Source organism: Oryza glaberrima, chromosome 8 (genome assembly GCF_000147395.1).
Source record: "Oryza glaberrima chromosome 8, OglaRS2, whole genome shotgun sequence".
Taxonomy (NCBI): domain Eukaryota; kingdom Viridiplantae; phylum Streptophyta; class Magnoliopsida; order Poales; family Poaceae; genus Oryza; species Oryza glaberrima.
In genome coordinates, this window is record NC_068333.1 from 23,463,609 (window position 1) to 23,475,653 (window position 12,045).

The following is a 12,045-nucleotide window of genomic DNA, read 5'->3' on the forward strand; positions in this document are numbered from 1 at the left end:
GTGCTCCATAGTTAACGCCATCAACCCCGAGAAGCATGAAAGATGCAAAGCAGATGCTGCTTAAAAACAAACAGCCAATACGTAACATGGCAGGCGTTCCATTACATCAATCCATATGATAAAAGAAAAAACTCAGTAAATTCAGTTGCAAAGATGTGACAAGACATAAACATTCCCCGCATATGTGGAAATGTAAGGATTTCAGCATGCGTTGACACTGATACTTCCAATGGAATTCAATTTACAGATGAATCACCTACTAACTTCTTCTACAAGGAAAACTTCTAAACCTACATTTGCTCCTTAGGGTAAATGGATGCAGTGACCAAAGCCTAGATCAAACTGCCCAAGGGGAAAAATATCTATCACAAGACGCAGAGAGACACGGGATGTTATCTGGTACAGTTTTTCTGCTGCAAAATGTCCCTGGAGCTAAAGCTAAAATGACAAAAACAGCATTTTCCATTTTCCTAAGTGCATCCTGCAGTCTCTTCATGTCCATTGGTATTGCCCTGCAAAAGTATGAAAGTAACATTCAGATGCAAGAATGTAGTGAAAATTTGTTATTGCAGAAGGGATTGGCCAACTCACAGTGTTGGACGCTTGGCCCTTGGTTGAGTACATATCCTCGAGCATTTTGTCTAAAGTATCCTTGGTTAACTGAAGCTTCAGTTCTTTTTCCACAACTGATGATTTCCCACCATTCTGAATCTGCAGAAAAGACAATTATTTACAGTATCAGGTCATCCATCCAAGTAATCTAATTGAACTTCTGATAAACGAGTAATCTGATTGTAGAAATGTTAGGAGCGTAGTCAGTGAGACTCTACCATGAAGTTTTAAGCAAAATTACAAGATAATGACACAAATATATATAGATTACAAGATAATGACACAAATATATATCTTGGACAACAAGTGTTTCAAGCATACCTCTGTAGCACCAGCAGCTGGCTGCTCTGTTGTATCTTGGTTTTGATTTGAAGGGCATTCGGTTGTTTCTGGCCGTGACGCAGATGCCTACGAAACAACTAATTGCGTTAAAAAAAAAAGAAGCAAATCCTTATGTCAATGGTGACCAACAAGCACATTCTTATCATCACACTAACTCACAAACTATGAACATGTCAACCATTGCCTAATTGGAGCTTAGGCTCCGATTCAACACTGCACACCAGGTATTCTTAGAACAGAAGATGAAACAAATATCTCTTGAATTAATCCCAGAAGCAAAATGATCAGTGAGCTAGAACTTGCTGGTTTTTATCTTGAATTATCTCCGAAGGTCAAAACAAGAACCAAAATCCATGTATCAATAGTGACCAGTGACCACATTTTATCTTGACACCAATGCACAAACTATGAACATGCCAACCACAGAAACATTAGCTTGGGACAATTATCTCTTGAGCTAATCACATAAGCAAAATGAAATGACCAGTGAGCTAGAACTTTGCCTGATTTTACCTGATCCTTGGCAACATCCTCTTGCCACTCCGGCTGAAACTTCTGAAGAAGCAAGGTGAGCAGCCTCTGCAGCTCGGGCGACACCTCCTCGGGGAAAAGCTTGGCGACCTCGTCCTTCCCGATGTTCCCATGGACGCATCTGCGAATCAGTACCCTGAGGCAAACCAGCAACTGCGAGAGAGAGATGGGATCAGCTACAAGCGAGCGCGGGGACGGGAGGAGAGGTGGTGGAGATGATGAGTAGCCGGCGGCGGATACGGACGGGGTCGAGGTCGGCGTCGGAGGCGAGGTGGAGCATGTCGCGGACGACGGCGCGGTCGGCGGCGTCGAGGCCGGTGCGGCGGGTGCGCCAGAGCGCCTGCAGGATGTACTCCACCGACTCCTTGGAGGACGCGCGCGCCAGGAGCGGGAGGTGCTTGTGCCCCCACAGCGCCGCCGCCGCCGCCGACGCCGACGCCTCCATCACCGGCCGGAATCTAGCCGCCGGCGACGCCTGGGGGAGGAGGAGGATTAAGAGGGCGTTTTAGTTGGTGGGCCGCAAGCAAATATGGGCCGTTTTTTGTGGGCTCGTAAATTCGGCCCGAGAGAGGGAGTAGCTAAGCCCACGGTCTATCAGCAGATTATTGAAGACTAAGCAAAGTCCACATAGCATCCCCATGTAGCGGCTGAGTTCCATTCACATCCCAGTACTACAAAACCGCTTATTGGGCATCCTCAACTGTTAAAACCAAACCAGAGTATCCACGCCACGTGTTGTTTTGGTTTTCGTCCTATGTGGTGAATACTCACACACACCGTATACTTAAACCAAAGGGACTACAGCTCCATATTTTTTCACTAAATTCTCACATATATAAATACAGTACAAGCACATTAAATCTTAAAATATGTCAGTCCAGTCTCTTAAAAGATGCTGGTATTTATGACTTTATATTTTCTTCTGTGATAGGTGATATATCCGTCGACGTGTTGTTCGTAATGACTTCGTTAATTTTAAGATATGTAATATACTTATAAGGTGTTCATTTGTAGGGGTGAGTGTTTCGCGTGTAATGAGAGTCAAATTTTCTTAATGTGTTCCGCAAATAAACAAATAGTTTCATATCCTCACAAAAAGATAAAAGTTTTCATAATACAAGTGGGACATGGATCAGCACGGTAAACGATCGACTCGGCCGGATCCGGATTATCCAGAAAAACATATGCACGTAATCATGCATCATGCACTTCACATTTTTCACAACACACACAACGTACTATACTATCGAGTCAGGACCGGCAAGGCAACCAAGATGGTGTTTGGGAAGGAGGGACAGCTTGTCGGCCAAGATGGTATTTGGGAAGGAGGGACAAAACTTGGAGGGAATTATATTTTTTAGAGAGGGGCTAAAGTTTAACCCCCTCTCTCCCACAGACTCCCCCAAATCCAGGTGATTTGTAATTGACAGATGAATTATTAACGACGACAGGAGCTAGCAAAAAGCCTAAACTAAGGCAGGCGTGATCTGCACCATCGATTAATTAAACTACACAAAAAGGAGCGCCCAAACCTGCAGTGACCCAAATCAGTCTATAGCACTAAACTATACTCCACTCCAGTATAATAGGAGTAATAGATAGATAATAGGAGTTATACAAAACTCAACTTGCTGCAATAATTGAGGAGTTCAGTACGTAAGGATAATATATAAAAGTACAATAATCGAGAGAATCAAACTATTTTGTACCTATGCGCGAGGAACGACTTGATAATCTTCTCTCTTGCCTGCTTCCTCTTCTCAATCCCTATGCAAAAAGATAATCGAAAGTTCGCCAACGATTTCTGAGCGGTTTCGGTGTTTTGGCGGGGCATTTGCGATATCCTTTTAGATCTAGCGGCAATCAATCACACTTAGCGACGGTTGGGTTGGTGTTGTGTAGTTTCGGTGTTTGCCCGGACGTTTGTGACCTCCTTGTAGGCCTAGGTTGTGTGAGCTAGGAGCTATCAACTCGTGATGGTGGCGTGTTTGATTTTTTGTTTCTTTTTCCGGTTACTATCTTTTAGAGTTGTAATCTTATAAAAATTTTCCTATGATATCAGTATAAAACTTTGCACTATCTTGTGTGGGTCATTTTAAAGAAGTCAAGGCTGCTTCTCCATGTTTTCTTCCTTTTCATTTATAGTTCCGATATCAACACGGATTAACTTCTTGTTGAGATAATCCCTCATATGCCACTGAAAATAGGCTCTTCCCTTATATGCCATTGGTCCAAATTTGCGCACCCTCTCATGCCACTACCGTCAGTTGACCGTGTGTTGACCGTTAACTCTCGAGTAAAAAAGATATATTTGCCCTCTCTGAGTTGTAAGGCATGTCCTATACTTAGAAGGGTAAATACGTCTTTTTTCCTTAAGAATTAACGGTCAACACACGGTCAACTGACGGGAGTGGCATGAGAGGGTGTGCAAATTTGGATCAATGGCATATAAGGGAAGAGCCAATTTTCAATGGCATATAAGGGATCAGACTAATTTTCAGTGGTATATAAGGGATTCTCTCCTTGTTAATACATACATTTTATCATTGTATGTTATTAATCACTAATGTATATAAACTAGTGAACTGTCTCGCACAATTTTGTGTGAAGCTAAATTTATAAACATGATTAGATTTATATTAAACTCTTGGGACAATTCTTACTTATTTTCCCATAGTTATGATTATATTCCATATACAACCATATCAATCAAATCTAAATATTATAATTTAGACTCACCAGAAGCAAATGGTGTGAACTTTTTTTTTCTACGATTAATGTGGTAACAGGTTTCTAGTCGTTCAAATCAATTAATGTCATTTATACAATTATACATATAACACATAATATCTTGCATATACTAGCTAGTGATGTAAGCTTTTGAGATTATTTGATGACTTATATATATATATTACTGTCTGCATCCACAAATATAAACATACATTTAGACACGGTTTCTAATATACTACTTTGACTAATAATTTTTATAAAGATAAATTATTTTAAATAGAAAAGTTGCATATGATAATAATTTATTTCACAATAAATCTAATAATATCATTCTTATATTGTCAACCTTTATGATCTTTTTGCCATTGGTAGTTAAGACTAAAAATGTTTAACTTGACATTATTTTAAAAATATTTATATTTATGAACGAAGGACATACATATAAAATGATTATGAGCAGGGCCGGCCCTGAGGCAGTGCGGGCGGTGCGACCGCACTGGGCCTCCAAAAATTAGGGGCCTCCAAAATATGTATACTATGTTACCAAGTCTGATATGCTATTTTCTGCATTGAGAAGATGCTACTAGATGAGATTGTTATTAACAGTATCATTACTGATTTTGCATCTAGAACTGTTAGAAAAAAAATGTTTTAAATGATCTAGAGATATTTCTTTTTGGTATTTTAAACTTATTAGTGTGAAATTCGTTAATAACAATGAGTTTTTAAATATTATCTTGTATTTTTATGGTGAATGGGGCCTTCATTTTTTTTCCGCACTGGACCACCAAAAAGTCAGAGCCGGCCCTGATTACTGAGTGTATGTTTTTAATAAGAATTTAGCGTGGTTCACGAGTTTATTATTAGGTACGACTTCTAAGTGTATGGTAAAGTGTCCCACTCGTGATGATGTGAGTACTTATGATTGTTTCTGTGATGTAGACGACGTCTTCATACGTTATGGGCCGTGGCGTAGGGAGTAGTATAAGCCAACACAACAAATGATGAGAGATACAGTTAACCGTGATCTGTCCTACAGATCCAACACATACGATCTGCCGTACATGCTGACAAGAACTTTTTTCTTAAAAAAAAGAAGAAACTTCTTTTTTTTTGCTGTGTTTAGTTTCACGCCAAAATTAGAAGTTTGATGAAATTAGAACTATGTGACAAAAAAGTTAAAAGTTTGTGTGTGTAGGAAAATTCGATGTGACGGAAAAGTTGAAATCTAAGCAGGGCCTTTGTGGACTACTAGTATTTGAACTGTAGGGGTTGTTGCATTTAAAGTGCAAAACGACGGGCACCCGACCGTGCCCTCATCCCGTAAATTAACACACCACGACAAAATCTACTTCGAAATCTACTTCATCTGTCTAAGTATTTTTAATATAGTATCAAGTCAAACATTTTTAAATTTGACTATTAATACTCCTTCCATTCTAAAATATAAGGCACAACCACCCTTGATTCAAAGACTAAGAAACAATTATTATCACCTCTGTGTTTTAATCATCCCAACTAACACAATACATGCACCCAATAAAATTAAGGGAAAATTTGAACCATGCCACATAAATTTTGTAAAATTTGTGATATGCCACCCTGACCCACATGTCATTGACTCATGTGGGTCCTATGTGTCATTGAAATACGTGTGGCATATCTTAAATTTTACAAAATTAGGGCGGCATGGTTCCAACAAACCCTAAAATTAAACATGAGTAAATTGCGCTCATGGTATATAAACTTGCATGGTGGGTGTAAATAAGTACAACAATTTACAAATTGCTCATTTCGATACAACAACTTGCCAAGTCCGTGCGAACCTGGGCCAAAACGATCTCTGCAAGCAAAATTAATCTAATATGGTACATATTGACGAGTAAATTTTATTACACATCAAAATTTGGAATGATAAAATGTGTAATCACTATTCACTTGATATTTTTAATATTTAGATTGACGAAAGTGAAATAATTATCAGTGTCCAACCATGGAAATAAACTTTTAAAATAAGTTTTCGGTGAAATGGAGTGTCTGACAATGAAAAATAAAATAAATTTTCTAGGAGGCTAACGCATGGACGAAATTTTCATGGTCCCGACATTATACGAGTTATACAGAGGATAATTTTTTCCAAGACATGAAATAAATTCTATTCTATGCATCAAAAATAAAATTTATCTTTTTCTTTGCATTCTAAATAAGATATCCAAAACATGTCATACATGTAAGCTGTTATGCCATCTGTTTGTGATGTTTTACAATGATTTGGTTTGCATTGACAATTTTGGCCCAATTTGCACGGACTAGTCAAGTTACTACATTAGGATGAGCAATTTATAAGTTGATGTACCTATTTACACCCACCACACAAGTTCATGTACCACGACGCAATTTACTCTTTAAACACCTTGTGAGTTTAGGATTTAAAAAAATAATAATTTAGGAGAGAGGAAGTGCTATTAATTGTCATGCATGCATGTATGCCTTATATTATGAAACACCTTTTAAAAGTAGTTGTACCCTATATTTTGGAATAGAGGGAGTAATAAAAAATGAAAAAAAATCAATCATGTTAAATTAATGTTACTAGATTTATCATAAGCAAACTATCATAATATGTAGCTCTTTTTATTTACATCTTAGTTTTATAGATATTGTTGGTCAAAGTAGCATCTCGAAGACTGTGTCAAATCCAAAAATGCTTATATTTTGGGATGGAGGGAGTATATGATGTTCTGCATTCCGCGTTGCTTAAAAAAAAAGGTCCGGTGGTCACTCGTCGTCTACCTGGCGATGGCGAATCCAGGTACAATGGTTGTCAATAGTGGTGTCTTAGCATTGCTAATTAGGAATACTTGTTGACATGGAAGAAAGAGAAAAAGGAGAGATAAAATATCGTTGTTATGCATAACAACAGCTTAACAACGACTCTTAATCACTATAATATGGAAATATGGTTGCATGAGGGTAAGAAAAATGGAAAGAATATTAACAAGAGAAATATTTTTTGAGTTAATGGTTAGAACCTTTGTCGTCTCAACAATTGTAAAGACACGGTCTCTAAATAATCTTGTATTGTTTAAGAAACTATATTAATATCTACCATTGAACATGCCCTAAGAGTTAAATATTACTAGGGGATTCCCCGCGCTTTGCTGCGGGAATTACTAAGTAATTTTTAATATTATTTTTTGTTACAATTCAGCTAGGAGTAAAAAGAAAAAATAATCAAATCTCAGGGCTTATCAATATTTATCATGAAACAAATGAAATTCACACTTTAATGTAGAACACATTGATAAGTATATATTCAATATTATAAAAATGATAGAGAGATTCATAAAATTGTTGTGGAAATGATGTGAGAGGTGGTGATTGAATATGCTTGCATGTTAATTTGTAGAATTAAATAGATTGTTGATGCTCTTGCGTGCTTGTATGAGGTTGAATATGTAATTATTGTTAGTGGGTGATGATGTGGCATGGTTGCATGTTAAGTTTTAGAGTTAGTGGATTATAACGTTATAGAAAGTATAGATTCCTAGCTACTCCCCACTTAATAGATCCTGCCTATGCCACATATGGATCTGCGTTTGTTCAGGAGCCATAACAAATTGACAAGTTGAGACGACTGAAGAGACCCCAAATACAAATAATCCCAAAAAGAGGTGACAATCAATGTCCAAATTAAGCAGGTAACGTGCTCTACGCCGACGATTAAGTATAACTACTAGTAGAAAATTGGCGAGCCATTTGACACGTCTTTAGTTAGCCTGTTCGTGTAACTGAAGAAAATTAAATATTTTTTTAACCCTTAGTAGATAATTATAAATCCATTGCTTTTGTCAATATTATTTAGGGCATGACAGAAATTTGAGAACATGCAAAGGCATGAATCAGCTTATAGAGCATACAACCATCTGTGCAAATTGCAAAAGACTGTCATTATATTTTGATTTCGATATTGATTTGTGATTAAATTTCGTTTGTATTGTCATTTGATTTTCTTTTTTCATTATATATTCTACTAGCATTTTTTTGTAACGACATATCTTTTCAGTTGGTTCAGTTATCTACCGCGCCAATATTTAATAATGCCAAAGCTCATAGAGCACAACATCATATGTCTAAATTATATATAAAAAATATTTTTTTCTATATTGATTTGTGATTTAATTTCTTTTATATGGTCATTTGATTTTTTTTCTTCGTTGAGTAGCCCTTTTTTTACCAATAAATATTTTTCGTTGGTTCAATTAACTATCCTATTGTAATGCTACAATTTCGAGGGAAATAAAAATCACGTGATGTTCTCTTTGAAGCCAAAAATGGATTTGTGACTGGTAATCTAGCACAGTGGGAGGTCTCTTGAATCTACACTAGACATTACCGCGCGCGTTGCGCGCCCTATCAGCTGGCTAAAGAATCACAAACAAAAAGCTCTTGGAACCATCATATTGTTAACCTCAATTTACACCATTTCCATTTATTCATGGGCATAACCATTATACTTGTAACAAAAATAATGTGTGCCTCAAGCTAATAGGTTTTACAGGTGTCATAAAGGGCACACTGAAAAGACAGAAAATGAGCATTAGCAAGCACTGTTGTCTTATTACAAATGGGGATTTAATTTACAGTTCATATCGACCATAGGGCCTTAGACAGAGCAGAGCTTTTCAAGAATCATGTTCTCGTCGCCGTCGACAATCTTCAGAGCACTCCTCACGATGTCTTCAGGGAAGCCCATTTAAAGTTTTAAACCAACTTATGCACATGTGGTCACAGTCACAGATAAGTTGTACTCCGTATATCCAATGGAATAACAAATACTCCGTATAACTCGGTAACAATACATTTTCTTCCATACCGACGGAGGTACTCTGCAAAGGCCTCTATCCAGTAGCAGAAAATATGGAATAGTCACGCAGGTACTGCAAAAATGGATTAAAACAAACATTAAGAGCAGAACACAACCTCAACACTGATTCCTTAAAACTTGTTAATTAGTTTTGACCATGTCTCGAGGTTAGGAATTTCTGATTCTGAATTTATGACTGGAATTTCTGAATTTTTTATTCTGAATTTCTTATACTCTGCATCGCTTTAGTCACGGTACAGAACTCAACGATTTACTCACCGGGGCCCATTAATTATACAGCCAAGATAAGGTGTAGTTCAGATTCCGAACTCTGGACCTAGATTGAATAACCAAGTGACTTTACCAATATAAAGGTACACTAAAACCTAAGTTGGCTCTCTCTGACCCAATACCTTCAAGAAGAAATGAAAAAAGAAAAGGAAAAAAAAGGCAATGGAAATATAAAACATGTAGAGTATAGCATGCGCAAACACATCTCTAAATTCTAGTATCATCAATGGTCCTTACCCAGCTCCAAGTGCCATCATTGGTCCACACTGTAGCTCTAGCCATCATGTTTTCATCTCTACCTTTTCCCAGCAATTTGAGAAGCTATGAAACAAACAGCTAGAGTTGCAAAATTTCTCCATTACAAAGCTTACCAGAGCCCCGACCAATTTTATATCTTCAATCTCACCTGCAAGAGCACCAACCAGTTTTCAGTCTTCAGTCTCCATTCACTGAGCATGAAGGAAAGCATGGAGATAATGACTACATGAATACACCATGATGGATCCTCTATCATGCAACAAATGACCAGATCCAGTGTGGTCATCAGAAGAATGCAACAACGTCGATAAGACTTCTTGAACCAGATACACTGCTAGCCATTGCAGCCACAAACCGTAAGAGGCAGGGTAAAGAAAAAAGTGCATTCTTCTGAGACCAAACTGCCTCTTACTCCCTTCTTTTCCCCTTCCTCTTACAAGTCAAATTAAATGTTCACATGATAGAAAAGAAAAAAAAAGGAGTACTTTGCCAGCACAAAGTGCATTCTTTTAGGCCTTAGCCAAAAGTCAAGTGAGCAGCCAGCTAAATATGCAAAGTAGCAAATTAGTGACAAATCAACGGAAACAAATCTTAAACCAAAGAAACAAATGTAACTGCATCCACCAACATATCCTCCATTGTCATTCATCGTGCTGAAAAGAATTTCATTAGGATCAAAATGTAACTGCGCCAGCTGCTGCACCGCCGCTGCGCACCCGCGTCCGGCCTGCTGCAAGCCACCACTCCAAGCCAAACCCTAGCCACCGCCAGATCTGAAGGTGGTGCATCCTCGGGTCGGGGCAGCGACGCTGCGACGGAGTGGGAGAGGGGCAATGAGACAGCAGGAAGCAGAGGATGGCGTGTTGTGGTGTGGGAGAGATCATCGCCGACGAGGAGAAGCAAGCCAGGTGGAGGGAAAGACGGGGCGGCGGCTGTCGCCCGTCGCAAGGAAAGAGGAGAGAGCGAGAGAAGGAGAGGGGAAAGGTAGGGAACAGTGGCAGCTAGGGTTTCGGGTGGGGTGGGGTGGGTAGAGATTTTTGTTTTTTTTAGAAAAACCCCTCACTTTTCGTTTATCAGAGCGCAGCCCTATTTTCCCATTTTTTCCTTCTTCGTATAAGATATAGTAGGTTGTGGAGGGCTTTTACATAAGAATACAGAACATAGAAACATATAGTGAGGGACCTATTATAAATTATATATAAAACCAAGGTCTTTTTTGAAAATTGCCAGCTCGAAAAACCCCTCCGCCTTCCAGCGCGCGGGGCGACGTGGATAGCACGGCGATCGAACACGCTTGTGGGAGGAACAATTGGGGGCATATAATGGCATGGTTTCAAATTACCCTTCAATATAACCGATGTGGTGCTTAAATCTTCTTTTGCTTTTTTTATTTTAGAAATGGATCCTTGGTTTGCTATCTATCTGTACATTTTTTTGTTTTAAAATTAAATGATATAATTTTCATGTGTTACAACAAATCTACTTCTACATGTTATAAAACAGAGATTAGATCTTTTACTTAGAACTTGTATTTCTTAGGAAGGTTATAGCCCAACCATCCGTTTCAGATACTATCGGATTGGGTCGTCACCTCCCTACTCAACGTGTATGGCATGACCCAGCTGCTGAACCAAATTTGTGAATCCCATGTGCCGGGGTTAACCATTCGACAATTGGCCCGGAGCTCTCAAATCACAGGAGCTTTCTAAGAGAGATTCTGGTAGATATCTTATTGACACGACATAATTGACAAGTGAAAAAATATTTGGAGTTGTTCAGCTAAATTATCAGGTTGCCACGTGACCCAATAACATGCTAGAATTCTAATCCTGAAATCGGTATAAAGATTTAGGTCATGCTTAGTTCCCACGCAAAACTTTTCATCATGTCACATCGAATATTTGGACACATGTATAGAGTATTAAATATAGATAAAAAAAACTAATTACATAGATTATATGTAAATTGCGAGACGAATCTTTTAAGCCTAATTGTGCCATGATTTGATAATGTGGTGCTAAGTAAACATTTACTAATGATGGATTAATTATACTTAATAAATTCGTATAACAGTTTACATACGGAATCTATAATTTATTTTGTTATTAGTCTACGTTTAATACTTTAAATGTGTATACCTGTATCCAATGTCAGAAAACACCTCGTTTTTCGCACGCACGCTTCCCAAACTACTAAACGGTGCGTTTTTTTGTAAAAAATAATTTTTATAGGAAAGTTGCTTTAAAAAATCATATTAATCCATTTTTAAAATAGTTAGTACTCAATTAATCATACGCTAATGGCTAATCTCGTTTTACGTATCTTCTCAATCACCTCCTCAAACTCACCGTGTAGTCCACGGTGTGTAACGGGCTCCCCTGACATGCACATATGTCGAGGGGGGACGTGTGACA

The 12,045-nt window shown here is 38.2% G+C and overlaps 1 protein-coding gene and 1 long non-coding RNA gene across 3 annotated transcripts; both read right to left on the reverse strand.

Annotated features, from left to right (window-relative positions):
- Nucleotides 1–161: 161 nt before the first annotated feature.
- LOC127782474 (uncharacterized) lies at nucleotides 162–1,959 on the reverse strand. Of its 2 annotated transcripts, none has more exons than XM_052309674.1 (5): nucleotides 1,730–1,959; nucleotides 1,468–1,638; nucleotides 934–1,020; nucleotides 592–711; nucleotides 162–512 (listed from the first exon to the last, which is right to left on the reverse strand). In XM_052309674.1, exons 1-5 carry the CDS (start codon nucleotides 1,928–1,930, stop codon nucleotides 471–473), a joined length of 621 nt encoding a protein of 206 aa, XP_052165634.1. In that variant the 5' UTR covers nucleotides 1,931–1,959; the 3' UTR covers nucleotides 162–470. The 2 variants fall into 2 exon arrangements, with proteins under 2 accessions (XP_052165634.1, XP_052165635.1); XM_052309675.1 differs by having other exon boundaries at nucleotides 592–705; nucleotides 1,730–1,958.
- A 6,850-nt stretch (nucleotides 1,960–8,809) lies between these two features.
- On the reverse strand, nucleotides 8,810–10,306 carry LOC127782661 (uncharacterized). Its single transcript, XR_008019217.1, has 2 exons — nucleotides 9,611–10,306; nucleotides 8,810–9,155 (listed from the first exon to the last, which is right to left on the reverse strand). It is a non-coding gene; the product is annotated as an uncharacterized LOC127782661 (long non-coding RNA).
- Between the last annotated feature and the right edge of the window lie 1,739 nt (nucleotides 10,307–12,045).